Source organism: Chelonia mydas, chromosome 1 (genome assembly GCF_015237465.2).
Source record: "Chelonia mydas isolate rCheMyd1 chromosome 1, rCheMyd1.pri.v2, whole genome shotgun sequence".
Classification (NCBI taxonomy): domain Eukaryota; kingdom Metazoa; phylum Chordata; order Testudines; family Cheloniidae; genus Chelonia; species Chelonia mydas.
In genome coordinates this window covers 231,185,846-231,211,966 of record NC_057849.1, presented here as the reverse complement: position 1 = coordinate 231,211,966, position 26,121 = coordinate 231,185,846, and the positions used below count along the sequence as shown (strand labels likewise).

At 41.5% G+C, this 26,121-nt stretch overlaps 1 protein-coding gene across 17 annotated transcripts in view; it reads left to right on the top strand.

Annotated features, from left to right (window-relative positions):
- SOX5 (SRY-box transcription factor 5) overlaps positions 1–26,121 on the top strand; it is a 402,743-nt gene that overhangs the window by 220,007 nt on the left and 156,615 nt on the right. For all 17 annotated transcript variants that reach the window (XM_043538849.1, XM_037915855.2, XM_037915826.2 and 14 more), the window contains exons 5-6: positions 4,363–4,535; positions 7,214–7,282. In XM_043538849.1, the coding sequence (XP_043394784.1) occupies positions 4,363–4,535; positions 7,214–7,282 (242 nt within the window). The remainder of the gene's footprint in view (positions 1–4,362; positions 4,536–7,213; positions 7,283–26,121) is intronic.

Here is a 26,121-nt window from a genome sequence, read left to right as displayed (position 1 = left end):
CCACTTTCCTTTTCCTTTTCAATACTTGTATGAAATAGTCTAACTCATTGTCGGTTTGTACATTGCCACAATGGGCTGCTCCATTTTTTAATCACTCTACATGGTGTAGACTTAAAGCACTGAAATCATGTGAAGAGTATATGAATAGTATAGACTAGTCTCCAACAGCCAGAGCCTTTTTAAACTCAATTATCAACAGGACTAGCTCTGAGCAAGTTTAACAGGCAAGCTGCTGGAAGTGGCTGCTGGGGGCAACAACTTGCCCACAGTAGGGTTCCCAACATTGCTACCAGCTTCACTGATGTTAGCTATAGTGAGAGCTTTTTGTAAAAATTCGACTTTGCAGCTGTCTCTACAGTGTCTTTCATTGCATAGTTGGTAACATAGTAAAATATATTTTTGAGGTAAATTTAAAAAATCTCTACAAACTGAAATCATATTTAGTGAAATGTCAGCAGTTGTGTGCATGGTGGTTAATATCGGAACCTCCTCATATTGCATTTTAAGGAGTAGATAGTAGCAGATAGGACAAAGTGTCACTTTTTCTGCTTGCATGCGTTTTGCATGATCAGCAGAACAGGCATGTACATGAAGGGAATATGCGTTCGAGTTGTTACATCCACTTACATAACCACTTTCAGTTGGTATTGAGATTGGTTTAATAGCAGCAGTTCAGGCCATCTGGAGTCTGGTTTACACTACAACTCCAGCTAAGTTTAAAATGAGGTAGTAGAATCGATTTTAAAACCAGTTAGAATTTTAAGGGCTATTTCCCCAATGTAAATCAGGCCTTATTCTTGACCAGATAGCATTTCTACTTGTTCTTTCATTCTGAGCAATAATTATGATGAGCATGAGGTTGGTTTTCAAAGGCAGCATTATATTCAACTCTTATTTGTTTTAAAAGTAGATGAACAGTTGTTATAACTCTGTGCAGTACCTAGAGATGAATACATAGTGCACAGAAAAAGTTGATTTTGTTGAATATATATTGGTAGTGACCAAAATGTGTTGCTCTTTGACAATGGTTAGATGGCCAGTGTGAAATATGTCTAAACCTAAGCTCTGAACCCATCTCTAATTTAATTGTGCTTCTACAACTTGAATAAAGCTGTCCATTTCTCTTTGGGAGAGATTTCTTGCTCGTGAATGGATTAATAAGATTAAGAGACCGTTCAGAAAAGTTTAGATGTGTCTGAAATTAGGCAACTGTCTCTTATTAGTGCCAGTGTGATGAGTGTTTAGTCTCTCTTAGGCAACGCGGTCTGGGCTTAGAATACCAGGTGTCAGAACTCCTGGGTTCTCTTCCCAGTTCTGCCATTGACTAACCATATGACTTCTATCAATTTACACATGTGAAATACTTCTCTACTTCTAAGAGTTGTTGTGGGATTTATTAATATTTTCTGAGTTCTTAGAGATCCTCAAATGAAAGGCACAGTATAAATTCATACTTGATAAAGTCATATTAGTTGACTGTCTTTGACAAATATCACTATATTTTTCAAATAAGTTATTTGACAAACATTTATTCTTGCCTGTCCCTAGCTTAGAACTAGCCAAATCCACACACACACCCACGCAGCCACCCCCTCAGTAAATATTTAGAATAAAATATTTGCAAACACTTTTTCAGTGTTCAACCAGCTCCATGTAAATCAAACAGTAATTATAACATTAATCTTTTCAGTGATACAAAATATTAAATGTTTCTTTGTAGCTAAGATCGCTGGGCAAGAATAGTCCTTTAGGATTATTTCATTTGTATCACTTAGAAAAGCTGCACATTCCCCCCCCCCCCCCCCCCGAAAAACAGCCAGGGAATGGGGGGAGTCATAACAGACACTTCTAACTAATTGCATGACTTAAACTAGTGCTTTGTCTCTGATGTTTGAAGTGAAAATTGTAACTTAAAAGTGTTTTCTCCCCCATTCTTAGTATATTACCATAAGCTCCCATTCTTTCTCACAAGTTTTAACAGAACTTTAAAAAAGTTCTCTAGTTTCTGTTTCATTGCATCTCTCAAGTTTGCAGCCTACCCCCATGGGTCTTTTGATAGTGTTAGCAAATATGCTCCCATCGATAGTGAGAGTATTTCCCCATAAAGCTCTCTCTTTTATTATGGACTTTTAATAGGAAGTTCAATCAAGTGACATTACTTTTGTACCAAAAGCCTGACCCTATGTATTTTCCCAGATACACGTAACTGTCTGCAAGTACTTAAAAGATTTGGAATTGGTTAAAGTGTAATGAAGGAGTGTTGCTGGGAGCACTGGATGAAAATAAGTGAATTTAAATTAAGCTAAATATCACAAAAATATCCCTAATAGTGGTGACATGTATTCAATTGTGAAATCATCTTTCAAAGGAAGCAGTAGATGGCCCACCATTTAAGATGAGAATACTATGTCCAGTTCTGGTGCCCACAATTCAAAAAGGATGCTGATAAAGTTGAGAGAGTTCAAAGAAGAGCCACGAGAATGATTAAAGGATTAAAAAACATGCCTTGTAGTGACAGATTCAAGGAGCTCAATCTATTTAGTTTAATAAAGAGAAGGTTAAGGGGTGACTTGATTACAGTTTGTTGGTACCTACATGGGGAACAAGTGTTTAATAACAGGCTCTTCAATCCAGCAGAGACAGGTATAACACGATCCAATGGCTGGAAGTTGAAGCTAGACAAATCCAGACTGGAAGTAATGTGTACATTTTTAATAGTGAGAGTAATTAACCATTGGAACAATTTACCAAGGGGGTCATGGTGGATTCTCCATCACTGAAATATTTTTTAAATCAAGATTGGATGTTTTTCCTCTGCTACTTATTCTGGGGAAATTCTGTGGCCTGTGCTATACTGGAGGTCAGGCTAAACGATCACAAGGTCCCTTCTGAGCTTAAAATCTATGAATCTGTGAAATCCAATCCAGAAAGCACTGGTAAATATATTGCAGGGAAGATTCCTGCACTGGCAGGGGGGTGGACTAAATGAGCTATTACCAGTAGCTCTTTTCATGTCTGATTGATAGTTGGCTATGAGCATGGTTAGTGTAGTCGCCAGTTTTTCTTTTGTTGAATTGGAGAGCATTGGTGACATTGGCAACACTTCTCGGATTTGAGAGGGGTTTGTGTGGCAGGGTTGTCCCAAAAGCAGACTGTTTTAGGCATCTAGACAGAAGGCTTATCCATTTCCTCAAGCTTTTGGGGAAAGAACTTCATGGGTTCTGATTTCTGTAAGGGAGGGGAGTTTTGCCAGGGTTGTGTGGTGTTGGTGGGTGCTGGTAGATTACCTGCGAGTATATTTTATTATTTAATTGATCGTCTTTTCAATTCATGGCAAAGGTGCCATCATTGTACATAGTTTTTGATTAATTATATTTTGATTTCTCTCTGATCTGTGGGGCTCTTACTACACCATCCCCAGATCCCCTCTCATTCCTTTCTGGGTGAAAGGAAACCTGCTGTGGTGAAAAAATTGGATGGTGGTAATTGGTACCTATTTCTGGGAAAGCATGAGCAGAACGTATTTCTAGTGCACTTGTACATAACAGAAATTTGGTGTTTGTAAAATAACATAGCGAGCAAGTTGGGTTAATGATGGCAAGTGGCACAACCTCTTAGCTATTTCTACTCTACACTAGACTTTAAAAAATTCTCACCAGTGATTGCAATTGTGGTAGCAGCTATTGGCATTTTAACCACTGTATCATCTAACCCTGATCAGAGCAGAGCTGGGTGACGTGGCAGCTAGAATGCTGGCAGCTGCCCTGCCCTAAAGAAAAAAAAGAATAAAAAATCTAATGTGCATAAGATTTCTATTCTTCAGAATGCCCATTTGTACAGTGGGGATGATAATACCTACCTCACAGGGGAGCGGCTTTTCTGGAGACAGAAAAATGTGGATAACCAGTTTTGACAGAAACATTTTCAAAACAGTTTGTTGTGAACCCTGTGAAATGTAAACAACTTTGAAAGTTTTCACAGAACTCTTTCTCCATGTTTCTATCCGCTCTACTGAATAGGCTACTGGAAGAAAAGCGGGGGGAGCAGGGAAAGGAAATATTATTAACCCCAGTTTTCCAGATGGGTAACTGAGGCACAGAGAGAATAAATAAGTGACTTCCTCAGTTACACAGCAAAATAGTGGTAGTGCAGGGAATTGAATGGTGCCTTAATCATCCTCCCTGTCTCATTTTTCTGTGAAGTGTATGTCCCTAGTTGTTCCAGAGCAGTGCACCGCAATATGCGCTGTGATTTTGCATATACTGTACTGAAATTCTGTTTATACTGAGACTGCCATTTAAAAATTACCCAGCTCTCATTTCTCTCTCTTCTCTTTACCTTTTGTCACTCTATGATGCCCAGGGACTCCAGAAAGCCTAGCTGAGAAAGAAAGGCAGCTTATGGGTATGATCAATCAACTGACCAGTTTGCGTGAGCAGCTGCTGGCAGCTCATGATGAACAGAAGAAACTGGCTGCATCACAAATCGAGAAACAACGCCAGCAAATGGAGCTGGCTAAGCAGCAACAAGAACAGGTGAGTGATTATTATAGCGAATCTCATTCTAAGCTCCTATTCATTGATGTTTAACTTTCCAATAGTTTATCTTTGAGGGCTAAAATTTCTCAAGATTGTTCTTAGCCCAGAATTAAGTTTTCCTTTTGGTTTGGGGTGTGGAAAGTCAGGTAAAAATATATCGAAGCATTATTTTATTTTCCGTAGGGTTAAAAAATGGTGGTTTTTCTACTTTTCAAATAATTGTCCCACTGTTTTGGGAGACAAAAACTCAAAAATTGTTTTGTTTTAGGAGTGCAAATAAAAACACAAATTCAGCCCTGCACAATGTGCCTGTGCCAATGGCCACTTGAAGTCAATGAGATTGGTTGTGCATAATAGAGCAAAATGTGGCCCTTAGATAGTGCAATGCCACCAGAAAGTGCAGTTTGTGAAGTTTGAAAAAAACTGAATGAGAAATACATAAAATGTGAACCCCTGTAATACTTGTCTTCCCCATTTAAGAGACTGATTTTCAGCCCTCACAAATACATGCATCTACACTTTGCAGGCACAAATATGTGTTCACACTTATCCATATATGCATATGTTAGAATTTGCATGCAAAATCACCCCTTTTCCCAATACTTTTTTCTAGGCACAAATTTTCACAAAAGTGAAGGCACATGTATGTGTCTGCCCAGCTTTGTGTAGACAAAAATTGAGGACAAACAGAAACCTGGCTTAAAATTGCGCCCTAAGTGTGTGCTGAGTGCTGTTATCCAGATACACTATGTCTTGGGTGTGTGTCTGGCTCTAGAATTCTGCATCTTGAAATAAACAGATTTGAATTTATTTGATGGTTTAGACATTCCATATGTTATTTCTTGAATGTATTTCCTGTAAACATGGGAAAACAGTGCATTTATTTGAATGTCTGATCAATTATAGCTCTTTCTTATTTTTTTAAAAAAGAGCAAATTAAAGAAAGCACCTGTATGACTTATTTGAAACTCACAAAAGTCTGGAAATTCATTCATTATTGCCAAAACTACGGTAACTCCCCCACATTGCATGTATATAATAAAGCACACCAGTTGACAACATACAATGGAAAATACTGCATTATGCACGAGAGGAATTATGGTTGCTGTGGGAGCTATGTCTTTGTTTTTACTGATGCTTGGATAGTTAAAATTTCATCCTTATTGCTGCATATCGTGGCTGAGCTGTTCTGTGGAATTCCCATCTCTTAAACATAAAGCTCTCACAGAAGAAGAAATTCTTTAAGGGACAGCAGGAGAAATGAATAATCCAATAAGTTAGAGTAGCCCTTTCACATTGTTGCTGGTATACAGACAAAGATGGAGAGGCATCACTAGCAAGATCTTTGGGGGGAGACATACATCAGGACCTGTACCCTCACCTGTAGCGGTCACTATTGTTTTAATACCACTGAATAGTCCAAAAGAGAAAAGGAGAATAGAGTGAGAATGCAAAAAAAGAGCAATAAAACAATCCTGCAGGATAGAAATCCTTGTGGTCGTGCGTTATATACAAACTGATTTTTATAAAAAATATAAACTAAAGTATTTATTTAATCATTAACAGTGAGCCTGCCTAAACACACAGAGCTTTTTTCTTTCCCCAGGCTATCAAGTCAGGTACTGATAGGAGTTTCGTATGTGACTAGTTTAATAAAGGAAATTAAAATTTTATTTGTGGGGAGAAGCTCATCAGTTCTCCCCTCGATAAGTGGATGTTATTCCCATAAACTGTTTGTGCAGCTGGCGCTGAAGCTTGCACTGCAGTGTCCTCATTTCTAATTTTAGCAAGCTAGGTAGAACAGAGCTAGCATGGGTAACACCTGCATATGCTGCAAATCACACCTGTGGCTGCAGTGTAGACATAGTCTGTGAGTCAGAACACTTTTTGTACCTTCTCATCAATTGTAAATGGGATCTGTCCAGAGTCACACAATCACCCTACTCAGTTGAGAGGGAAGGATGGTCTTGTGATAAATATGCAGGACTTTGAATCAGGAGACTTGGGGTCAGATCTTCAACTGGTGTAAATTGGCACACTTACCCTGAAGACACAGTGGAGCTATGCTGACTTACACCAACTGAGGGTCTGGCCCCTTGTTTCTAGTCTGTGGCTTTTTAGAGGTTAAGTGGATTGCCCAAAATCAAGTACCAATCTCTTTTTGCCTCTCTTTCCCTATCAATAAAATGTAGATAATAATGCCGTCCTACTGCGTTTCATATTTGTAAAGCTCTTGGAAATCCTTGAATAGTAGGTGCTATAGATGTACTGTGTATTCTCTTCTTTGCTCCTTTTTCCTCTTCCTACTATTTGATGTCTTTTCCCAAGTGCTCTTCCACCAACAGAGAGGGGCAGGCAAGCAGTATTCTTTAAGACCAGTGGCAATATGATTCTATAAATTGGCTAACAAGAAGGGACTCATGTATCAGTCTACCCCCTCCCTCCCATCAGTACTGACTGTGTTGTCCCCGAGGTTCACTTTTTCATGAACTGGCTCTACCATGATGCACAAATGTGAACCTCCTGCCTCTGTAGCACATCCAGCTGCTGCCACCCACGCCCCACAATGTCACTAGCTTAATAGAGTGGTGTCAAGAACTAAGAAAGGTGGGAAATTCCTTTGTAACAATTCCAGGAGTGATGGTACAAATTTTACATTTGTAATTTCTCCACAGATTGCAAGACAACAGCAGCAGCTTCTGCAGCAGCAACACAAAATTAACCTTCTTCAGCAACAGATCCAGGTCAGAGATTGTCACCCTACCTATAATTCCTAATTTTCACTTTTCCCTTCTTTCTTCCAACTCCCTTCAGTACAGCCAGAGTCTTTGTAAGAATCTATACAGACAGATGTTGGTATTGTATTTTAAGAAAATGGATAAGGACATTACTTGCCATTAAGCACTAAGAGTAGGATTTTGCAAGCCCTTACACTTGTGATTAACTTGACTCATATTGGAAGCACCATTGATTTCAGAGTGCCATTCACATGAGTAAGGGTTTGCAGGATCAGACCTTGGAACAGTAGCTTTCAGCCTGCGGCGCATGCCCCACAAAAGTGTCTTTAGTGTCTCTTGCAATTGTTGGGTGTGGAGTTACAGATCTCTTCCAGTTCTATTTTGAGTCTTCTGCTGAAACAGTTTTGCCCCGTCTTTTGCCGCCAAGTTCCCCTTAGGTATCAGGAGAACAGTCTAAATCATTTAATAATTCTAGAAGGGACTCATTTGAAGCAGGAGCAAGCGAAAGGATTCTGGAGAGCAGCTGAGGAGGTGAGGTCACAAGTGGCTATGTGCGTGCTCCATCAGTGAAAAAGGTTGCTAACTCTTGTACCACAATGTTATGGATGTGATTATATTTCCTTTTCACCTGTTATTCCTTATTATTTAATCTTGTTTCTTCATCTTCCTTCCCATTTTATGCTCTGAGAGTCAATAGCATGTTATATTTAAAAAGCTAAAGGTTTGTTCCTGCTCTCTGATGTTCCAGTGCACATCACCTAGTGCCTAAAATCACTGATTGTACATGCTGGTAGAGATGGATCCAAACACCCCAACATGTGAAGAAACTTTGGGACTGGACATTTGTGGCTGGGTCTGATTCCTATAATTAGATGATTCAGCCTTCTAGATTCAAAAAGCCTTGAACTTTGAGGGAAGGTTAGATCCAGATCTAATCTTCGTGCCTCAGGTCCATCTTTAATATTTAATATTCAGCATTGCTTAGCAACTGGTTTTATGTGGCATGAGCTGATTTGCACTGGTTAAAAATGTGTGTAAGATACAGGGCTGTGTGCAGTTGTTAGATGAGTCATTGCCAGCCCCACTAAAATCAATAAGGTAGTATGGTGTGTAAGTCAGAGGTTACCTTGGCCCCTAATAAATGCATTGCTATGCTCCATCACACAATCATTTCAAGATGTGGCATGTCAACCTGAACCCAGAAAAAATCATTGAACACTATGGTGGGTTTTCTTGTGAATTAAAGTTTAAATCGTGCTCTTAGTGACTACAGTGGAGTTGAACGGAGAAGAAAATTTAGACTGGGATAGTTAGTTAGGTATTGCGATCTGGTGGTGAAGTACAATAGAAAGAAACTGAGTTTACCTTCCTTTTGAAAGGTTGGGAGGCAAATAGGAGAGGGCAGACTACCACTGTCATTGGCCATCTTGATCTAAAACTGAAATCAATCCTGCACTATTTTGGAGGATTGAACATTTTGGTAAAGTTTTTTGTTTCTCCTTCTCACCTTTATTTTTGGGGAAGTATGGACAGAGAGAGGTGGGCGCCTGACTGCCTTTTTTGAGGAGGCATTCTGAGGAGGTCTGTTGCTTTCCTACTTCTGAATGCTCGTTGACCATATAAAATACAGCACAATATCCTATAGTTCTAAATTCTGTATTTACATGAAGCCAAAATGTTTGGGACTGTTGTTGTATTATAAATTTTATGAGGGAGGTGGGATGGTGTTTTTTGCTGGTATTGGAGGGTATCTTTCCGTTTTGAGTATGTCAGGTGAGAAATGTGGACAGCTGGGAAAAGCTGTGGTTGGATATGGTAATAAAAGAGCAGAGGTGGAATTTGTAATTCCTTCTCTTATGGCATGCTATTGTGGTTGTGGGTATCAGAGGGTTTTCTGGTCTTGACTAAAGGTGTGGTGTTAGATTGTGTTTGCTAGACTCTACCTGTTTACACTTCAACTCAATCCACTGGCATGTGTTAAAGTCTACATTGCCTTGTCTATTCTAGAACATTAGAACATGTTAGTTAGAATGTGGTAGCTAACACGTTCTCACAAGACATCATCTCTCCTATACCGTGACAAACCCTTGGACTGGTTTTAACCTGAATTTGATGCAAATTTAAACTGGGAATGGAATATATATTTTTAAATACTTCCTGTCAGAAGACTGACATTTCCACTTGGCAGTGAAAAGGTGTTTTAAATAAGGGTTTGCATGAGGAGGAGCGTAGGGCCTGGGGTCTTATAAACATAAGCCATTCAATCTCCCAGGCTGTTTGAGTTGAGTAGCGAAGGCAGTACTCACAGGGATGATGCCATTGCAACCTGACACTATGCTAAGTAATACAGTTCCCTCAATGGGGTTTGGATCAGGACCCAGCTCAGCTGCCTTTTCTTTTTGTTGTAGTATTAAAAACCTATCTCTTTACACTACTTACTGTATTTCTTTTTTTAAATTTTTTCTTGCGTGTTGTGCATGTGCACTTGCACATACTCCTGTTTTTTTAATAACACAAAATCATCTTGAGCCCAGACTTTCGCTTGAGTAATAAATAGAGGTTTTAGTGTCTTGTTTGTAAAGAAGTATCTGAAGTTTTACATGGGTTTACAACCATGGCACAATCTCTGAGTAGCTAGATATGTAATAATTTATAAAGCATCCCAAATCACTATGGTAAGTAGATGCTATAGTGTGCTGTTTGTTCAACAGCATCAGGATTTCTCTGCCCAGATCTTTCTGTAATCCCTCAGTCTCAATTGCAGAAAATTATGGGCCAGATCCTCAGCTGGTTTACAACAGCATAACTCCACTACAATCAGTGGAGTTACACTGATTTACGTTAGCTGAATAACTGGCCCTTTATGCCTTCTGTTTGTAAAGTGCATGCAATTCTTTGTGTCGGTGGAGAGATTTTAAAAAAAAATCTTTATTGCTGCATCTTTAACAAAAGTCTGAAAAACAATACAAGAAACCCTATTATGACAAGTGATGAGAGGGAGAGAGAGAGGAACCAGATTTTAGTTCTAAGTTTCTATTTATGAGCCAAGAGTAAGAGGGGAAGTTGTTTTATAAACAATGAGTAAATTGCAAATAATAATAATAAAAATTTGACCTTGTTTCTTTTAAGTGTAGAGTGTAAAAATGAAATATGTCTTCACCAGGGTTCTGGAAAACACAGATTGATGATGAGATATAGAGCCTTTCATCTCTTGAACCCTGACCTAAGTCAGTAGTACATGAAAGTCAACTCACTACTTATCTGATACATGCTGCTGGCTTAGGAAATGAGTTGGTGGCCTGTCTCAACCCATTGTCTAGGGACCTCGGATGAAATCCTGACCCTATTGAAGTCAGTGAGGGCACAAATTTACCCCGTGTGCCTACTTCACATAAAACACTATCCAAGCTGGCACCCTTTTTTAGGCAGCTACATCACAGAGATCAAGGTTTGAAGAGAGATGGAGACATTTCATTCCTCTAGAGATGGTTCCTTGGCTTCTGCCTGTCTAAAGAACTGTCACACTAATCTTGAGTGACACAGGGCCCAATCCAACTCCCAGTGAAGTCCATGGAAACAGCCGGGTCAGGTATAAAGTTTTTTAAAAATACGAATACTATTACGAATAAAAATAAATATTGTCTTTCCATGGAATAAATGAATAGTTAGTGGCAGAGAGAAATAACAGTTCCAGAGGGAAAAAATAGCTTATCCATTATAAGGAAATGGAGACGGTGGCCTGGTCACTCTACTGCATGGATTACTCAAAATGGTCAGTGATTTTTACAACAGGTTAAGGCTGGTGGAACTAGGTTGTGACATGAAAGTCAAATGTGCACAGAGGCTGTGGGTTCAGGCTTTTTGATCCTGCCCTAACTAGTCTATCAGGCTTCTGTCTCACAGGTTCCAGAGTTTTTAAACAAACTGCCTTAGATTTATTGACATGGAAATGTTCCTACGAAGTTGGGATTGCTGTTTGACTTATGAACAATTGATTGATTAGGCTGCAGCAATGAACCCAAACTATTTATGACAAAGGATTCATTTTACTTGAGCCAAATTTCTCTAAACTTGTTAGAGTTGTAGTAATTCTGGATAAATTATTACACACACAAAAAAATCTATTGAAATATTGTATTGAAAACATAATACCTTAAGGTTAAAAAAAAACAAAACAAAACCCTGACTGACCTGCTGATTTATGACTCCTTTCTCCGAGTGCGCTAAGTTGGAAACATTTCCTTCTCCCATTACCCCTACCAAACAAACACCAAGACTTGCAGACACAAGCAGGGATAGATTACAAGGTATATCGCCTCTTTGGAGGACGGGAAATGCTGAAAGTAACTACAGTTCAGTTAAAGTATCCACTTCTGTGACACGGAAGAAAGACATGATAACTACTTGTACACAGAAGAATGTACCAGTCACATAGGTATCCAACTGAAAATACACATCCCTCTTGTTACATGGAGAGGGAATGTTCATTACAGCAGGACTATGGGTTTGTCTGCATATATGAGTTGGCAGGGTTTACATAAAAGTTTAATGTTAAACAAGTGCAAGTTTGTGTGTAGACTAAGGCCAGGACGCCGTCTATGACCTCAAGGAAGGCCACTGTACTGCAATTTATGCTTTGGAAAAATGGATATCATCATTTTTATCTGCTCTGCAGGGTGCTCTAGAACTAATTTGTAAGGGGCTTTATATTTATTCTCCATGTGTTTTAATGCCATTTTAGAGATGTGAAAATGAAAAGGTATTTTTCTTACTGATTTCCATTTGCCCAAGTATTCAGTTCATCCTGCCCTGCCCTCCCTGGACCTGCTCTTCCAATGGAGCTGCTACTATTTTTTTTTGGTAACGCTTTCATTTTGCATGAGCAGCCCTGATAATGCCAGCTTGTTTTTCAGAACAGTTCCTTAGCTGACTGCTTCCGTAAGAGCAAGCAGAGGAGAGCGCACATGAGCTCAAAGTACTGCTTTGTTGGACCTTCAAACATTGGGCTAAATTCTGCCCTTGTCCTTCACAGCCCTGCTAGGGAGAAACCCTCATCCTCACCCCCGCCAGCTTCTCCGTGCAGCCACAGAACACCTACTGGCACCAGCTGGCGGGCTGTCATGGAGCCAGGGCTCCCAAGGCTTCTGGGATCTTGGTCCTTGGTAGCTTGCCTAGCAGTGACCTTGGGAGTTGAGGTTTCCCATACTCCTCCCCCTCTCCCCCCAAAAGACAGCCTGAGGGGTTGTCCAGGATTCCTGAGGATCCACAGACACCCAGCTTCCTGGGCTGCCCTCCCATCATCAGTCCAGCGGTTCCTCCCCTCCTGTCATTAGTCCAGGGATTTCCAACCTCCCCACCCCACCCCACATTCCCCTCAGGAGCAGCACTGGCAGACAGGGAGACCTGGGACAGGCGGCAGCAACACTGGTATGTTCCCGAATCAAAATATTCCCATTCATGGGGAAATTCTGAGGTTTGAGGTTTCAAAATCTTGAACACTGGGAATTTCCGGCTGGATGGATATCTGATTTCTGGCCAGCCCTATTAAAAAAATCTAGCTATAATTTTTTTGAAGGGAGAGTGGAGGGATTTTAGGGGTGTTTTAGCTTTCTCTGCCACACAGCATTTTGAAAAGATTTTAAAAGTTTAACACACAGGTTAGAAATCTGTTTTCCTCATTAAAACAGTCCAAACAATAAAAGACAATGTACTGATTCTAGCTTTACATAAGTATATAGAAGCAAGCTGATTTCAGAATGCTTTATGTATCGTGATTTGCCACACAGATGTTAATTTGGGTGAGTAATTTTTGTTTGTTGGCATTTGGGTTTTTTGTTTAACTGCTCAGGTGAGCAAGCATCTGTTATCCAGAATTTACAGAATGATCTTTAGCCCTAATATTTCATATTGTTTGTATGTAACAATTCTCTTTGTATTTCTTTTAAGTAAAACAATGATATTTTGATTAGTTTGCTATAATGTTTCAAATGAAATGGAGGCAGTTTGGAGGCAGTTGTTGCTTGTATATAGCACTGTAAATTTACGTGGCAACATAAAGAAATGTCCCCTGCCCCAACAAACTTGCAGTCTAGATTTTACTGCTGGCACAGCTCAGCCTTCCTCAGATTCTGTGCTCAGTTGGAAGGCAAACATCAGCCATGTACCACAAAGGATAAATCCTGTGAGCAAAAGGCTTTGTGCCATAGGTGCAGCCACTGCTGGGGATGATGGTGTTGTCTCCTCTCAGCTCTTTATTGTCCTGTAGATGTCTGCTTCAGGGCAGCCTCAGGACTAGTGAAGTTTCACTCTTAGTCCACTCTCAACTTTTTTTTTTTTAATGTGGTTGCATCTCTGCTTTGCACAGTGAGGAGAGAGTGACCGCAGAGCAGTGCTCCACAGACCCATGACTCTTTGCAGCTTGCCACCCCCTGCAAAGTGGAATGGTGCTAATTCCTCTGTATTTAGGGAACCTCCACACATATTAGGAAGAGGTAGGGACAGAATGTTGCCCTCGTCAACCAAGACATCAAACTAAGGCCTGACCCAGCTCCCATTGAAGACAATGGAAAGGCTGTCATTGATAATAGTGGGAGGTTTGTTCTCACCCTTCTTCCTCCCTATTCTGCAAAATGCTTTCAGAGCTCGTTCAGTCCATTGAGCCAATTTGTTTTTGTTTTGTTTTTCTCCATTGCGGATATGCCTTCAAGAGTCCAGGTCTCTCTGCAAGCTGAAATTGAAGTCAAACCCAATGGGCTCATAGACTGGGGATGTTGTGTCCAGATTCATCATGTGTCACGAGCAGCTGTTTTTCTGCATCTTGTAAACATGGGCCTACTGGATTCACTGAGACAGGCCCATGAAGAAGTCGCATTACAGCCTTTCCCATGACTTTGCAACCTTTTCCCAAACAACTGAGGTTGCTGGCAAAGCAGCTATTCAATTGTTTCTCACAGAGGCTCTGCAGCTGATGTCCTCTCAGTTATCATAATAGGACTTGCAGAAAAACCCTTGGGAACCTCAATTATATAAAAAGAGAAAGAGAGAGAGGAGGAAAGGGTCAAGATGCGGAAAGGGAGAAGTGAAAAAAAAATCTAAGCTAGAAATCAGAGTCTAGGCTCTGAGTAAATTAATCTTTTCCTTATGTCATCACATGTACAGCAAGTAAAGTGTGTGCTTTGCTGAAGAGAATGATGCATTTACCATAGAAAATCTCTGGATCTGCAGCTCCTCCATTATTGTAAAAGTTAATTCAGTGCTAGTGAAAGATGCCAAATGGGCAATCCTCTGTTTATTCACAGAGCAACCTTCCATCGGTCAAAGCCACAGAGATCACTTCTAGAAGCGGTAGAGTAGTTCACTGTCAGGCTTGTCTACACTCAGGATATAGCCAAAATTCAGCAATCAGTCTAGCTGTACTGGTGCTGACTCTAAGCATATTCAAGAGAAAGTCGGGGTTCAGTTGAACTATTTGAGGTTTTAGGGATAAATCATGATTAGGTCAGTCAGTACAAACTCTGGCTTGTCTTTGTCTACACATAGTGTAGCTGCCCCACTGCCCCAAATATTCCCAACCTAAGCATTCAAGAATCATGATGCAGGTCCCCAAAACTCCTGGGATTGGCTTTAAAGTCATGGCATTTTAAAAATTTAACTTCCTTTTATTTGCCTTCTGATGTTGGAGCCTTTAGGCATCACAGTTTCCAGCTTTTCCCCACAACCATGAGGGTTAGAAACTTAATTAAAAAGAAAAATCATGGTTCCAGGACCTATGGCTATGAGAAAAACACTAAATACCATGAGACTCACAGTACAATCACCAGAGCTGCCAAAACTGTGAAATAAGGCCTCAGTCCTGGGTCTTTCAACGGAGGTTGCCAACAGGATTGCCAACCAGGTCTTGTGTTTTCAGTGCCCTGTCTTTCTAGCTTCTCTTCCAGATTCTGTCTCCAATTTCATAGTTTGTCTGGATCATGCCACATCCTCTTCTGCTGCCATCCCCAGTACCCCTGCTTCCAGCACCCCTGCCTTCCACATTACTAAGTTATCTCCCTTGGCTGCCAGGCCTCTTTCCCCAGCTGCTATTGTCTGCCAGGCCTCCCTTTCCTTCTCCCATTCCTAGTCAGTGTTCCATTGGCTTTTGTAACTGGTTTCATCATTGACTATAGAGAGTGTGACAAATTTCTAATGTTTTTGGTTACAATCTCTGTGTCTGTGTATGTGAATGCACTTCAAGTAGCAGAGGTACAAGAGGGAGAAAGAAAGTGGTGTTGCCCATTGAACTCTTATAGGAAAGAGAACTTTAGTCCACTGCAGGATCCCAATCTCACCCGTATGGTGAATGTGTAGTCATGTACATTTTTGCTGTGCAGCCAAAAAAGGCGGTGGCGACGGCTGCAGTAAGGTAAGTCGGGAGACAATAAAAATTTTACTGTTGGCTGGTGGAGGTGTTTAGGATGTGTTTTCTTTATATCTTCTTCCGCCCCTAATTGAAGATGCTTTAAAATTGAATGACTACCAGTCAAAATGTGTTTGCTTCAAGCTGAGAAGAAAAATACTGGTGTCTCTGCTTCCAAACTGATTGCGCTTTGTACACAACTGACAGCCACAGTCACTTTGAGTGACTGATGAGTGGGAAGCTTTGCCACTTATCAAGGAATGCACGCTGAAAAGAAAAGACTGGAGCTGTTCAGATGCTTTGGCATGTTCAAAATAACATCTCACATCAGTCAGACTCAGAGGCACTAGAAGACAATTCAAAATAAACTTTATATCTATCTTTCTATCTAGAGGCAAAGATTCAATTTAACAGACAAATCACTGTGTGGCATCGCATAGATTCTGAAAAAGAGAACATCATTATAAGGGTCACAAGTTGTAAGATGACTCAGCTAGCTACATAATTTGAGAGCATTTGTTGTTGGGTCTTACCTCTCTAAGCAGCCTAAATTTGAAAATTCATAACCACGGATCTCTGTAGCGATTTCTTCAAATTGAGGAATTTCACCCTTGTAGGCCAAGCAATGCTTGATGATATTTACAGTTTATATAGCACCTTTCATCCCAAATAATCCCAAAGAGTGTCACAAAACTATGAACCAAATCGTATCGTGATTTACACCCTATGCAATAGTATTGAATGACTAAATGCAATGGGCTGGGACAGCACGGCATTATTATTATTAATGTTATTATTTACCAATTTGTATTTCTTGTAGCACCCAGGAGTCCACATTGGGGACTGGAATCCCACTGTGCTAGACTTTGTACAAACACAGAACAAAAAGACCGTCCCTGCCCTAGAGAATGTACAGCGTATAAGACAAGAGACAATAGATAGAGCCAGAGAAAGGGAGAACAATGAGACAATACTGTCAGCCTGATAGGCAGTGATCTCAGCACACCAACAGCTTACCCGTTTTCAAGGTTTTCGTAGGCCTCACAGCAAAAGGGGAGCATTTTATGGAGGGTTTTGAAGGAGGATAATGCATTAATTTAGAAGATAATTTGGTCCTTCATGTTCACTTAGGAACCACTGTGTCAGTCAATGAATTGAAGCCATTTCTGGGATACAGCATGGCAGCTATTGATTGGCACATGACAACAATGATTTACAAGGGAGAATGGTGAAAAAGATTGTGGATGGGAGTTTCAAATCCCTCCGCTTTGGTCTGGCTTCTCACTGGTGGCAACGGGTGGTGGTTCCTGCTTGACTTCAGCGGGAGCAAGCCACCAAAGCTGAGATTTTTTTGCAAACTCCACCAGGTATCTAATTTTAAATATTTATTCCATTTTTAAAATGGGGCTGCTTAGCAAATGTTTTACCATCCAACACAGTAAAAGTGGTAAAAACTCATTCTCCCCTTCCCTGCCAACAAAATTACACAGGTTCATACCATGTCAAGAGCTTGAGGGGAAATATTGGGAACACTGGTAGACAGTCACCACCATTGTAAGCTCTGTGTCGTCTAACCCTCTGCAGGGCTGGTGACTCATGGGCTTTTCAACAATGTTAAATGGTCATGACTTCATTTTGACAGCTCATCCAAAAGAGCACTTTACCCTAAACACTCTGATGGAGCTGTGGATCAGTAATGACTCATAGGGAAGAGTATGGTAGCACCTACTAATTCATCAGTATCACAGTCTGTGTCACTCTAACATCTCCTTAGACATCTCTCATTCAAAGATTGACTGTGCCCAATCCCGCGTAATTTGAGACATGATGAGATCACCACTAAGGTGGTAGGAATATAGGCTGCAGGGAGGCTGATGGACACTACTTTATCTCTGGTGTTCTCTTGCTAGTGGTGCATCAGCTTATTGTTGCTGGACTGCCCAGAGTATCTTAAAGGAATAGAGGAATTCCTTCAACATGGTATTTATAACAACAACAACAAGTACAGTGGTTTAATGGCTTGGCTGATAGCGACCAGACAGGACAGTTTGTGTTAGTTCTGACTTTGAAACAGAAGAGATGGATGGAAGCTGTGATCTCTGTCCAGAAATCAAGGGATGAGCTGGAGAACAAATTATGGAATGAAATATCTTGCTAGTCTGCTTCTAGTTTATTTTATTTTTACATTGTTTGTTTAGTGCACATTCATGCCACAAAGGGAGAATTCAACTTCCGTGTGAGATACACATGTGCACGCACACCTCAATGGGTAAATAACTGTAATTTACCATTCCAGATGTTTTTCTAAGGCTTTGTCTACACTGGATTTTCATCAGTAAAACTTTTGTCATTCAGGAGTGTGAAACCGCCCCCCCCCCCCCCCCCAAACAACAAAAGTTTTACAGATGAAAAGCGCCGGTGTGAACAGCTCTTTGTCGCCGGAGAGCTCTCCTGCCAACAAAGAGCGTCTACACTGCACACCTTTTAGCGGCACAGCTGTAGGAGCACAGTTGAGTTGCTAAAAGGTGCATAGTGTAGACATAACCTCAGATTAGTTAGAAATCTGTATTGTATATACTAAATAAGTAGACTGATATTCCTGTGTTTATAAGTTTAATTTAATTAAAAATTCAACAATAAACATAATAAAGTAACAGAAAATAAAATAAAGATTGTTATGATATGTAAAAAGAATTGATTGGGGTAAATTTAACTTGTAATTTTCAAAGTTTATCAACAAAATCTAATTCAATATATGTAATACATAGTAATCAAAGTATTATTACAAAGTGTACTTATTCTGGCAAGACAGCTTTTGTCTGGACCTGGATGCTTTGTAGGTTAATAAAGCTTATGTCAATAGTAGTAATAACTTCCAATAACAGCGATCAAAATTATCTCTGAAGATGGAAATTCAATCATTTCAAAAATTACTTTCTTACAAAATGTCAATTCAAAGTCAACTTGAACAAAAAATTCCATTTTTAATCAAGCAGTGATACATAAATGACATTAAAATAATTTTAAGTTGCATGTCAAGTACTTAAAAGTTAGGAAATGCTAGAATAGAGCTTGCCCGGGCAACCTTAATTTGGCCCCCTTTTATGTCCATCTTGTGTGGTAATGAGGCCTGGGGTCCTCCAGAAAGAATAGTATATAGTCATGTAATTAAAAACTGTATCATAATGCATACATGCAGTGGGGCCAAATTAAGATTACACAGGCAACTCTCAGTGTGACATTTCCTAAATTAAAAGTGCTTGATTATGCAACTTAAAAAATATTATTTTAATATCTTTTTAATACTGTAATTATTTTTGGGGGGCTGGGTGGACAAATCTAAAATCCAGTTATGTTATGAACAGCTGTAACAAACCTGAACTTTCAGCACAGTACTGTCACTTGAGCTATTGGACTAATTGTGTTAACTGCTAGAAGGAGAAGGCTTTTATCTCAGAGCGGGAAATGGGATGCTGGCACTGTGTGGTAGGTCCAAGAAGTGGTTAGAGAGAACCTAGTCCCACCCCTTTCTTCTCCCCTCTCTTTGTTCCCACCAAGATGTGGGGAGCTCCTGGCCCATGTGGAGCTCCTTGGAAGGAGAGGACATTGAGGTAGGGTTATGTATGTGTGCAGAGAGGGAGACTAGATTCCCTTCCCCACATCTGCTACAGCTGTTCTGGCAGCTCCCAAGCATTCCCAGAACAGCATTTGCTGCTGCCAGCATTTTCCTTTGGAGAACAAGCAAGAAAAGGGAAATGATAACTTTTAACATTTTATAATTCAGCTGAACCTGAAAAAGACAAAGAAAAGGCATTTCTTTAGCCTAGGGATTTTCTCTCTGCTGAATTTCAAAGGGCTGCTGCAAACAATGGAGGTATTAGAGTTCCTCAAAAAATGAACCCAAGAATCTTTATAATCGAGAGTGTTAGACAACCTAAATTTAAGGGTCTGTACCAACTCTCCCTGGAATAATATTCACTCTGAATGGGTTTACTACTCCTTTTCTAATTTCTTCTAAAATTCACCTATTAGGTATAACCACAGGTAATTTATTGATCAAGCCTTTCCTTCTAGTTAATGATACCTCTATGTTTTGACCAATGTCAGAAATAAAGGTAGAATCTCTAGGATTCTAATCCACAGATCGTTAAGTCAAGTAGTAATTTTCTGTAAACTTTTGACAGCTTCAGATAGCATCAGACTATTTAACTCTTTAAACTGTGTGTTGCCTGGCATACTACTTTATCTTTTACTCTGCATATAGACTCCAATTTCCTTTTTATGCAGTAGTGAGTTGTACTCAATTCCCCTCCACATTGCATGTGCTGGGTTTCAGGGTCTAGGTGCAATTAACAATCACTTATGTACTAAGGATTGTTTCTAGTTGCCTTAAGTGAAACTTGTCTTTTGGACACAAATAAACATACGGTTAACTGGCTGCAGTAATTAAACACACATATACCTTATGCATCTGAGTATACATATTTGCCTTACCTTAAAATAATAAAGTCATTATCTTGATAATAGTACGTATACATTTATAAGACCCTAATTTGGAAAAGCACGTAAAAACTACATGCTTAATTGTAGGTACGTCCTGCCGTGGGACTTAAGTATATGCTTGGAATATGGATGCTTTCCTAAATTGGGGCCTAAAAGTCATTGATACCAAGTTACAGCTGAGGTTAATTGTGAATTCTTCAGCTCTTTATGAGTTCTCCAGCTAAACTGAGCATTACTGTTCAGCTGAAATTTTGGCAAATAGATAGACTCCTTAGTTCACTTCAAGATGTTGTACCAGCCATAGTGTTTACTAGTGATGGAAGCAGGTTTCTTTGTTCATGGACTGAAAGAAAGAGATGGTTAAATAGTATAGATTCAATTTTTGTCAAATTTGTCTTTTTTATTAACATTTCAAATTTTGATGGGGAAAATTTCTGATTCTCTCTTCCTCCCTAATTTTTGATGGCTCTGCACTTCAATAACATGTCTGTTTTGCAATAGAACTTAGTGTTACTAACAGGAAGGTTCTTTGGCTCTCTGGGGTAACTTATCGATTATTTGATCGGTCCATGTGTTCTTTGACTTCAGAGTAGAATGCAAAGGTACGGATGCCAAATAGGCCCTCATGTGTACAATTGAGAAGCGCAACCTATTTGTTTCATTCTCCTTTGATCAAAGGTCTTTGATGAATTGGCACTGAAGACATGTTTCTTGGGTCATTTTTCAAGAGTCCAGTTTCCTGTGTCATAAGTTTTCTTTTTAGATGAGACCTCCTGTCAAGGTGCACAACCTTATTTAAACCTGCTTACCTTTATCTTTTTTGTTTTGGTAGCTCTGATTTATATATGTTCAGTAGAATCAGAATGTCAGAGAGACTCATGCTATAGCTACTCTACTGACATAAAATAAAATGCTGTATCCTACAGTAATAATACTGAAACCTATATCCAAAGAGAAGAATGAGGAAAAGCCATCACACTACATATAATGCATGAGCCACGTGTGTAGACATCATGATTTGTTGGAATCACAAGCTTGTCTTCTGCGTGTCTTTTGTGACGGTCATTTGGACACAGTATGCTTTCAGCACAAAGTCTTGCAAAGGTTCCCGTGGGAGGAAAAATTGTCCATTGTATTCTTTGTAAAACAAGTGATCTTTTTCCCTGAAGCTAGACTCCAGCAAGTTTGTTCTGCCACTTAGGGATATCTTAGGAGGTTTCTGTCCTTTCTGGTGCCTAGGCAATTCATAACAAGCACAGATATTTATATTGTATTTATTGCCATCATATAATCTCTGATGTTCCCCCTTAAGTATAACGAATTGTGGTTTTCCTCAGCTGTTGATTTGATAGGATTCTAGCCCCTCATTTAGAGAGAGCTTTGCCTCTCCAGTTCCTATTGTTTGAACCATGGCCTCTTTTCTATACCTATTGTTTGTTTCTCTTTTGTTGTTGTTGTGCATAACAGGTGTTTCTTTCACACAGCAAAGGCAGCAAGGCAAGGGCTTCCTCTGTGGTTGATCCCTTGAGACTTCAGTCAAACTCTTCTTTGTGATAAAAATGCCATTGCCTTTATATGAATTGCACATGTAATCTGTATGTGCCCAACTGCCCTCAATCTCTTCGCCTTTACTGCTGTAGTCCCTGTCTCTCTTTTTCTGTGTGTGTTTTTTGTCTCTTTCTCTCCCTTTCCCTCCATACTTGATTCCCGCTAACATTTCTGGTACTGCACTCCTTCAGAACCCGGATAGAGCTCTGAGAGCAGATTGAAAAAGGGCAAACCACTCCTACAGAAATAATTCACTTTATCAGTATTGTTGGTTGCTGTCTCCACAAATACCATTGTCAGATTGCTGAGAGAACTGTCTCAGGAGGATGTGGCCATTCTTTGTGGCAATTGTGTACTTACTAGAGGGGGAAATGAAGTAGAAACCCCTCTACAAATTAGGAAAACAGTCCAGAAAGCAGGTGACAGTCCGCTACTTTCTAAGCAAGGCGGGTATTTTGCTATCCACTTCATGATGTATTCCAGATAGTCCTGTTGATAATACCCACCACTGACTTACTGTTGCTGGGAGTGGCTCAGTGCCAGCAAACTAGGTTTTCTGGTACTGAAATGTCACCTTTGGAAGAACAGATGTTACTTTAGGGGATTGTGATTCAGCATGACAGTCATCTTTGGACCCACTAGACAGTGGACATGAGTAGGTTAGAATCTGCACATCTTGTCACTAAATTGCATAGCTTTTAGACTTCTTGGTTCAGTTTTTGTTTAAAGTGGGGTCTTCATAGTCACCAGTGTCATCTGATTGTCCCTTTTGATTTTAAGAAAGCTAGAGGAGAAAGGTGGAGGAAAAAGGCAGAAAGGTGGCAGCACTTTAGTAGAGCGTGGGAAGCCTGGCCCAGAGCTGATCTAGCAGCGTCTTGTGGTAAGGTTGGTGACTTGTGGAACAGTCTGTACATCTCATGCACTACTTCTCATGCAAAGCATCCATTGGCAAAACCCCAAACTATGAACAGGTGCAAATATACAATAGACACCATAGATATGATGCATCTCCAGGGAACTCTGCCAGATGTAGTGGGATAGAGGTGCATCAATCCACAGACTCTGCAACACTTGCAGATAGAGCTGCATGTGGACATGCGGCACTGTGAACACGCTGCACAGGTGCAGCTTGCACCGGTTGTGTCACAACCAGGGCCGGCTCCAGGCACCAGCGTTCCAAGCCGGTGCTTGGGGCGGCAGTTAGAAAGGGGCGGCAGTTCCTCCGGCCACGGTGGCACTTCGGCGGCAGCTTCTCCCTTTTGCCGTCCGCGGCGGCAGTTTTTTTCACTTCTTGGGGCGGCAAAAACTGAAGAGCCGGGCCTGGTCACAACCAGGGCAAGTAGGTATCCAGTGAACTAAGGTAGGGAAGAGTTTTCAGTCTGAAAGTCATGTCTTTTCAGCGTTGGCCACTCCATTTCTGCTTACAGCTCTCCAACTGATTTGGTCACCTGCCAGATTTTCCTAAGTGCCAGCTGAAATGTCAGCGTCTTAAGGCTGTGCCTGTGCTATGCATTTTTTCCTTCAAAACAACCCCCTAGTTCAAGTTGGGTGGGAGTAGCAGCGATGGGAGAGCTAATAGAGACTGGTCACTGACATTTTAACCGCCACGTCACCTAGCCTTGCAACAGTGACAGTATTTGTGGGAAATTTTTAGGGTATGTCTACACTACGGAATAAGGTTGAATTTATAGAAGTCAGTTTTTTAGAAATCGGTTTTATATATTCGAGTGTGTGTGTCCCCACAGAAAATGCTCTAAGTGCATTAACTCGGTGGAGTGCTTCCACAGTACCGAGGCTAGAGTCGACTTCCGGAGTGTTGCACTGTGGGTAGCTATCCCACAGTTCCCGCAGTCTCCGCTGCCCATTGGAATTCTGTGTTGAGATCCCAATGCCTGATGGGGCTAAAACATTGTCGCGGGTGGTTCTGGGTACATATCGTCAGGCCCCCGTTCCCTCCCTCCCTCCGTGAAAGCAAGGGCAGACAATCGTTTCGCGCCTTTTTTCTTGAGTTACCTGTGCAGACGCCATACCACGGCAAGCATAGAGCCCGCTCAGGTAACCGTCACCGTATGTCTCCTGGGTGCTGGCAGACGCGGTACTGCATTGCTACATAGTAGCAGCAACCCATTGCCTTGTGGCAGCAGACGGTACAGTACGACTGGTAGCCGTCATCGTCATGTCCAAGGTGCTCCTGGCCACGTCGGCCACGAGCGCCTGGGCAGACATGGGCGCAGGGACTAAATTTGGAGTGACTTGACCAGATCATTCTCTTTAGTCCTGCAGTCAGTCCTATTGAACCGTCTTATGGTGAGCAGGCAGGCGATACAGATTGCTAGCAGTCCTATTGCATCATCTTCTGCCGAGCAGCCATGAGATGTGGATGGCATGCAGTCCTTCTGCACCGTCTGCTGCCAGCCAAAGATGTAAAAGATAGATGGAGTGGATCAAAACAAGAAATAGACCAGATTTGTTTTGTACTCATTTGCTTTTGCCCCCTCCCCCGTCTAGGGGACTCATTCCTCTAGGTCACACTGCAGTCACTCACAGAGAAGGTGCAGCGAGGTAAATCTAGCCATGTATCAATCAGAGGCCAGACTAACCTCCTTGTTCCAATAACAACAATAACTTAGGTGCACCATTTCTTATTGGAACCCTCCGTGAAGTCCTGCCTGAAATACTCCTTGATGTAAAGCCACCCCCTTTGTTGATTTTAGCTCCCTGAAGCCAACCCTGTAAGCTGTGTCGTCAGTCGCCCCTCCCTCCGTCAGAGCAACGGCAGACAATCGTTCCGCGCCTTTTTTCTGTGCGGACGCCATACCAAGGCAAGCATGGAGGCCGCTCAGCTCACTTTGGCAATTAGGAGCACATTAAACACCACACGCATTATCCAGCAGTATATGCAGCACCAGAACTGGCAGAGCGATACCAGGCGAGGAGGCGACGTCAGCGCGGTCACGTGAGTGATCAGGACATGGACACAGATTTCTCTGAAAGCATGGGCCCTGCCAATGCATGCATCATGGTGCTAATGGGGCAGGTTCATGCTGTGGAACGCCGATTCTGGGCTCGGGAAACAAGCACAGACTGGTGGGACCGCATAGTGTTGCAGATCTGGGACAATCGCATCTTCAGGAACTCTGGTCTGTTTCAAAAGCTGCAGGAAGGGACTTTATTCCCAGACCAGAAAATAACTGTTGGGGATATTGAAATGCCTATAGTTATCCTTGGGGACCCAGCCTACCCCTTAATGCCATGGCTCATGAAGCCGTACACAGGCAGCCTGGACAGTAGTCAGGAGCTGTTCAACTATAGGCTGAGCAAGTGCAGAATGGTGGTAGAATGTGCATTTGGACATTTAAAGGCACGCTGGCGCAGTTTACTGACTCGCTTAGACCTCAGCGAAACCAATATTCCCACTGTTATTACTGCTTGCTGTGTGCTCCACAATATCTGTGAGAGTAAGGGGGAGACGTTTATGGTGGGGTGGGAGGTTGAGGCAAATCGCCTGGCTGCTGGTTACGCGAAGCCAGACACCAGGGCGGTTAGAAGAGCACAGCAGGGCGCAGTACGTATCAGAGAAGCTTTGAAAACCAGTTTCATGACTGGCCAGGCTACGGTGTGAAAGTTCTGTTTGTTTCTCCTTGATGAAACCCCCTGCCCCTTGGTTCACTCTACTTCCCTGTAAGCTAACCATCCTCCCCTCCTCCCTTCGATCACCGCTTGCAGAGGTAATAAAGTCATTGTTGCTTCACATTCATGCCTTCTTTATTCATTCATCACACAAATAGGGGGATGACTACCAAGGTAGCCCAGGAGGGGTGGTGGAGGAGGGAAGGAAAATGCCACACAGCACTTTAAAAGTTTACAACTTTAAAATTTATTGAATGCCAGCCTTCTTTTTTTTGGGCAATCCTCTGTGGCGGAGTGGCTGGTTGGCCGGTGGCCCCCCCACCGCGTTCTTGGGCGTCTGGGTGTGGAGGCCATGGAACTTGGGGAGGAGGGCGGTTGGTTACACAGGGGCTGTAGTGGCAGTCTGTGCTCCAGCTGCCTTTGCTGCAGCTCAGCCATACACTGGAGCATACTGGTTTGGTCCTCCAGCAGCCTCAGCATTGAATCCTGCCTCCTCTCATCACGCTTCCGCCACATTTGAGCTTCAGCCCTGTCTTCAGCCCGCCACTTACTCTCTTCAGCCCGCCACCTCTCCTCCCAGTCATTTTGTGCTTTCCTGCACTCTGACATTATTTGCCTCCACGCATTCGTCTGTGCTCTGTCAGTGTGGGAGGACAGCATGAGCACGGAGAACATTTCATCTCGAGTGCGTTTTTTTTTCTTTCTAATTTTCACTAGCCTCTGGGAAGGAGAAGATCCTGTGATCATTGAAACACATGCAGCTGGTGGA